Source organism: Triticum urartu, chromosome 1 (assembly GCF_003073215.2).
Source record: "Triticum urartu cultivar G1812 chromosome 1, Tu2.1, whole genome shotgun sequence".
In the NCBI taxonomy this organism is placed as follows: Eukaryota; Viridiplantae; Streptophyta; class Magnoliopsida; order Poales; family Poaceae; genus Triticum; species Triticum urartu.
Window position 1 is genome coordinate 472,004,938 of NC_053022.1, and position 6,569 is coordinate 472,011,506.

At 51.4% G+C, this 6,569-nt stretch overlaps 1 protein-coding gene across 2 annotated transcripts; it reads left to right on the forward strand.

Moving 5' to 3' along the window:
* Positions 1-582: 582 nt before the first annotated feature.
* LOC125520114 (BAG family molecular chaperone regulator 1-like) lies at positions 583-4,922 on the forward strand. Of its 2 annotated transcripts, XM_048684946.1 has the most exons (5): positions 622-698; positions 736-1,062; positions 2,618-2,874; positions 3,506-3,652; positions 4,479-4,922. In XM_048684946.1, exons 2-5 carry the CDS (start codon positions 801-803, stop codon positions 4,620-4,622), a joined length of 810 nt encoding a protein of 269 aa, XP_048540903.1. In that variant the 5' UTR covers positions 622-698; positions 736-800; the 3' UTR covers positions 4,623-4,922. The 2 variants fall into 2 exon arrangements, with proteins under 2 accessions (XP_048540898.1, XP_048540903.1); XM_048684941.1 differs by having other exon boundaries at positions 583-1,062.
* The last annotated feature ends 1,647 nt before the right edge of the window (positions 4,923-6,569 follow it).

The window sequence follows — 6,569 nt, forward strand, 5'->3', positions numbered from 1 at the left end:
CTACAACATCTATGTGGTAGTGAAGAGTTAGGGATTGACCATGTTAAAGTTACTCAAATTATTAGGAGTTGACTATGCCCACACAGAAGAACTGGAGCACATGATAGATGGACATTGGGGAGAGACTAGAAGGACGTTTATATGGTAAATGCAATCACCGTTGGATCGGGACCTTTAACACGATGGTGAGGAAGGCATCTTACAATTGTGCGGTTGGATTGAAGCAAGGAGTATACCCAAAGGTAATGAATGGCTCAAGTTTTCTGATATCGAATAATAACGTACCTAAAAGCGGAATTATTTATTCGGCTTATGCGAAACAGAAAACAAACATGATCGAACACACACAAATACTTACCTCGCCATTAACAGATGGAAAGGCACGAGAACTAGCTAGCCTGCAAAGTGCAAATGTTCACCCGTCTCAACGAGGTGGCCATGACAAAACCACAGGGCAGGGCGGCTTTATTTGCAGAAACCAGCTTGGCCGGCTTTGGGAACGCCAGTCGCGGGGCCATGTTAATTGTGGAAAACCCCGGGGTGCCCCCGTGCTTTTACGCGCACAAACAGCCGGCAAGCAAAAAGGAGAAGCGCGTCCGCCTCGTGCGTGCGTGCCCCCGCACTCCCTCCTCCCTCCCTCCCCTCCCACGCGACGCGACCGCCCGGAGCGGCACGGCGCCACACCGACCACTGGTTTCCACCCCTCCCCCTCCCCGTGGAAGCTTCTCTCCCCACTCCCCACTCCCCACCTCGCTGGCCTCTGCTTGAGTGCTCCGGGGAGGCCGGCTGGGGCGCGGGCGATGGCGAGGGTGATGCACCGGTCGAGCTCGGACGGCGGGTCGAGCAGCGGGTGGTCGGAGGCGGCGGCCGCCGCGGCGGGGGAGGAGGAGCGGTCCGGGTGGGAGGTGCGGCCGAGCGGGATGGTCGTGCAGGCCCGGGACAGGGGCGCCGACGGCGCCGCGGCGGGGGTGCCGCCCAGGCCGCCGCCGCCGGAGATCAGGGTGCGGGTCAAGTACGGCGCCGCCACCCACGAGGTCGCCGTCTCCTCCATTGCCACCTTCGGTCAGTATTTATCCCGTCGCCCTGATCCCCCCTTCTCGTCAATAATCTCTTTCCCTGTTCGTGGCCTAATTAGTGCCTTGCTTAACTGCGGCTTAACTTTCCTCTCATCGCCGCCGTCGTTTCTTCTCTGTAAGATACGAAACTGAAATTTGTGCTGCTAATTACTTTGAATTACTTTTGTCTTGCGTTCAAACTGTTTGTTACTAATTATTATGTGCACAAAGTGATGGAGATAGTAGTAATTTTTTCGTTAATGGTGTGAAATGCTTAACCTAATCACGTCGTCCGCGAAGTTGTGACGTTTGGCATACGGCATGACAATGCGTGCAGGCCAATAGGGAGTTCGTGGCCGCGGATAAATTAATTAAAAAATAAAGATAGTCCACCTATCGGATTTATCAGCTAAATCCGTCCCATAAAAAATGGCCATGACTTCCGGCCGTGCCGCGTGGAGGACGCGATAATAGTACGGCGAGACATCCCCCTTGTCACCATTTTTCTCCCCCTTCTTCTGAGTATTTTATAAGGAAGGAGACGAAATCCAGGGAATAATCCGTGCAGAGCCCGTGATTTCTTGATCCGTGAGAAGGGCAGAGGCCTTTATTTCTTCAGGAATTCCATTTCCTGAATTTACTAGTAAATAAAATCTAAAGAAAAAGAGATTATGTCTGCTAACGTAAGCTTCAGTTCCCGAAATCGTACGACCTGGATTCCTGCCGGCCGCGGGATCCCGGCGTCCATTGGCCGGGCTGCAGCCCCGACGCACTTTCAGATGCAACGTCGTGCGTGCAGGCCAAACTTTGGTTGGAGATTACGAGGCTAAATCGACCGACCAGATTTGCTGTCAAAACCAGTTCGTCGCTTTGCTTTTTCACCTTTGCCTCACGACAAGCGCTGACGGGCGGTGACAGCCAGCGGCGGGGCGGGGCGGAGCGCGAGCGCGGGTGTCCGGATGCGGGGCGAATCCTGGCTGGCGCGGGACGGGTCCGCGTGTACGGCGGCCTCATCGGACGGCCAGCAGCGGCTGGGGCACGGCCCGCTTGTCCCGTTGCACCGACACCTTTCCGCCCCATGATGATACTGCGCCACTGTTTGGAAAATAACTCGGAGGCGTCGCCCAGCACGTTCCAGTCCCATTCACCGAGACCCACGTGTACTTGTGTATTTTCAAGAAAAAATGATGCGGAGTAGAGAATGCCATGGTAAAAATAGTCCATACTTGAAAAAAAATCAAGCTGGGAATTTAGATAGTATCTGCCGCACCACATTGTCTGTCGCTGCATTTGGCGATCCACAATGGCATGGCAGGCCTGGCCACTCGGATTCCGAGAATCTGGTCTGCAAGTGGCGCCGAAAATCCGTGTCAGTGCCGTGAAGAACTACCAAAACGTCCCAGCAAAGCAAAAGTACCACAGTAACTCTGAATCAAAATGTTGTTGGCCAGCGAGCGGCACGACGATCCAGCAGTAATCAGCTGTGATGTGCAGTAGTAATTTTGCTGGTTTCGTACTACTTCTGATTGGTTTGTTGGTGGCGGATGGTGGTGACCGCGCAGGTGAGCTGAAGAAGGCGCTGGCGCCGAGGACGGGGCTGCAGCCGTCGGAGCAGCTGCTGACGTACAAGGGGCGGGAGCGGAAGAACTCGGAGTTCCTGGACAGGTTCGGCGTCAAGAACAAGTCCAAGCTGGTGGTCTCCGAGGATCCGGCGAGCCTGGAGCGGCGCTACATCGAGCGGCAGCGGAACGCCAGGATCCAGAACGCCAACCGCGCCATCGGCGCCATCGCCCTCGAGCTCGACAAGCTCGCCGATCAGGTATGCACAACCGCACACACACAAATGCTCATTGTTTTTCCTTCCACCGCCGACGATCGATCGCTGACAAAAGAAACGAGCTCCTGACATCTAGCGGTGACAGTTTGCCTTATTCAGAGATGATCTAGCGGCGGGTAAAAATGGGATGCTTTGTCTTTTTAGGCGTGTGATTAGTTGCTGTCTCTGCATCCTAGAAGGGAATTAGTCGCAGACTTGCAGTATCAGTGCGTGTGGCGTCAGGCACGCAGGCATGGGACGGAAGGGGAATGCTGCTGCTGCGTTCGCATTGAATCGCATGTCCAGGGAATTAGGTGAGCAAATTGACGCCGCGAGCTCGTCCAAAAAACAGAATTGATGCTCCGTGATCGATCGATGTGGGCGCCGGTGAAATTTCCGTCGGCAGCAGCATGGTCCCGGAGTAGGGTTCACTCAGCGTAACCATCAGGATTCCGGCATTACGACACGAATCCGTCACCCCGTCACTGACAAGTGACGAGTAACAAGGATGCTCTCCTCACTTTCATCATTGCTGCCCGAAGCGGCCGGTGCCTGCGTCTGACGTCCCTGCCTCTGATGCTGTTATTCTAAGCTGATCGGATGTTAAAATTTATTCTCGTTCTTGTGCCACCAGGTGACGAGCATCGAGAAGTCGGTGTCCGGCGGGAGCAAGGTGGCGGAGGTGCAGATCACGACGCTGATCGAGCTGCTGATGCGGCACGCGGTGAAGCTGGAGAGCATACCTGCCGACGCCGACACCTCCTCGCAGAAGAACCTCCAGGTACCCCCACCACACCACACACCCTACATTCACTGCACGCAGATCAGGTTTAGTAGGGGTATCGTGCCATCGGTTCTGGTACAACTCTCCCCTTCGATGAGGGCAGGGTGGGGCTGTCGGCGTCTGCGATCCGCATCATTGCGTCTGCAGGTAACGCGAGCAGTGCCATGACCAGCGGTGCAATGCGAGTGTCGACGAGGAATGCAACGTGTGGTGTGGGCGAGTGCCCTACATGCCCCCCCGGGACGGTCACAGGCTCATTGGCTCCTTTCTGGAGGACACGTACGTGGTCCAGTACAAGCACAGGGAAAAACTCCACCTCCACCCCTTTCCCCTGCTCCGAATGTTAGGTAGATAGAGAGAGCCCTTGGATGCCAGCCTAGCCGATCCTGGAGTGTACTCTGAACGCGTCGCATGCAGCCTAGTGAGTAGCTTCTACTGATCGTGTTAGCAGCAAATCTTCTTAGTTAAAGGGGATGAATGTGCTCCCTGACCGTGCTGTACAAAGAGTAGATGACAAGAAAGGTAGATTGCCATGGAAGTGGCGCAGGCTGTTGGCTAGGTCACGAGCACAAGCAATGTGAGACTGAGACCAAAAGTCTGGGCCGCAAGCTTTCATCATTTATCTGCGATGATACCTTCATGCCACCTCGAGATGAGAACGGAAAAGCTCCTTCACTTTCTGTTCCGATGATAATGACATGCGGATAAACAATTTGAGTGCAAGCTTTTATCTGTGTGGTGTTTGTTGGTGCAGCCATGAGTGTAGTAGCGTAGCCCGTTGTCTTGGAGAAGAAAGCTGATTTGATTCTGTTTTTGTTGGCAGGCGAAGCGGGTGCAGAAGTGCGTGGAGGCGCTGGACGTGCTCAAGGTGTCCAACGCGCGGCTGCAGACGGTGGTGGTGACCACCAAGTGGGAGACGTTCGACAACAGCCCCCCGGTCACCACCAAGTGGGAGATCTTCGACTGAATTAAGCAGCAGCAGCAGAAGCAGCAGAGATTTTTCTTTATACAGAAGAGTGTCCATTTCGTTCGTTTCATGCCGTCAGTTTTGGTGTCTTGTTCCTTGCCCATTATTCGTTTTTATAACCGCGGTGAGCTGGTTTAGGTTAGTAGGTCGCAGCAGGAGGACCCCGGATCCCACCGTTTGTTTCGTCTGTTTGTAATCATCATCGTCGTCGACTCGTCGTCGTCACACCCGCTCGATTGATGGATGGATCTCACTCCAATAAACAGCAAAGCAGCACTGTTCTTTAGTGTGCTCTCCAAAGTGCAGTGTGTACTGATGGTGTGGAGATTTGTGCCGGAAGCAATGGTTGATGGGTCTCACTCGCTGGGATTATGTTTACAGTCCTTTGGCGCTAGCATGCCCTAGAGCGTATTGAGGCACTATCGGATCATGCGCCCTTCATTCTTAATTCTAATTCTACAAACCCATCCGCTCGCCGCCCTTTCAAGTTTGAATTGGGATGGTTGCATCAAGAAGGCTTTGCAGTCATAATCAAGAATATATATGGGAGAGACCCGCAATTGGCCGCACATCTATTCAGAGATGGAATTTTAAAATAAGAACCATAAGGTGGTACCTATCTGGATGGGAGAAACACACCAATGGAATATACAAAAAAGAAAAGCAACGGCTCGCCACCATTATTGATGACCTCGATAAAATCGCAAAAACTCGCATCTTGTCACAACAAGAGATTGAATTGAAAAATCAATCCAATGAGAATATTGCACGTCTTTTATGAGAAGAGGAAATCAAATATTACCAAAGATCCAAAGCTGACTTCATCTTGAAGGGAGACAGTAATACACGATACGTCCAACTTGTCGCCAATGGTCGTCATAGGAAGAAGTGTATATTCAGTCTCCAACAAGATGAGGGGCGGATCAAAGGTCAGGCAGAGCTCAAAAGTTATATATTCAAATACTAGAAATCTTTGTTTGGGGCACCTGATGAAGGGAACTTTACCCTTGACGAGACCCGAACAGATGATATTCCACAAGTCACAGCAGAAGAGAACGATATCTTCACGGCACCTTTCTCTGAGGAGGAGGTGAGAGCAGCAGTGTTTCAGATGAAACATAACAAAGCTCCAGGCCCTGATGGCTTCCCCGCAGAATTCTATCAGAATTTCTGGAATATCATCAAGACTAACCTATTGGAGTTGTTCAATTGTCTTCATGCTGGCCAACTTGATCTATTCAGGCTTAACTTTGGCGAGATCGTTTTGTTGCCAAAAATTAAGGAGGCTGAGTGAATCCAGCAATATAGACCCATATGTCTCCTTAATGTTAGCTTCAAGATTTTCACCAAAGTGACTGCTAATAGGCTCAATACGGTTGCTGACCATGTCGTCCGGCCATCTCAAACGGCTTTCATGCAAGGTAGAAATATACTCGATGGAGTAGTAATCCCACATGAGACCGTTCACGGGATGCACCGTAAAAACATGAGTGGAGTACTTTTCAAAATTGACTTCGAAAGGCCTATGATAAGGTCAAATGGTCCTTCCTTCAACAGGCCATAAGAATGAAAGGTTTCTCCGATAAATGGCGCGAGTGGATCCAAAATTTTGTTACTGGAGGTAGTGTGGCTGTCAAAGTCAATGATGACATAGGCCATTACTTTCAGACGGAAAAAGGACTATGACAGGGTGACTCCATGTCTCCAATGTTATTTAACATCGTGGCTGACATGTTGTCTATTCTGATTGATCGTGCCAAGTAGGACGGTCAAATTGCAGGAGTAGTGCCCCACCTTATGGATGGTGGCCTCTTTATTCTGCAATATGCCGATGATACAATTCATTTTATGGAACATGACATGGATAAGGCTCGAAACCTAAAATTATTGCTTTCAGTGTTTGAGCAGATGCCAGGCCTTAAAATTAACTTCCATAAAAGTGAATTG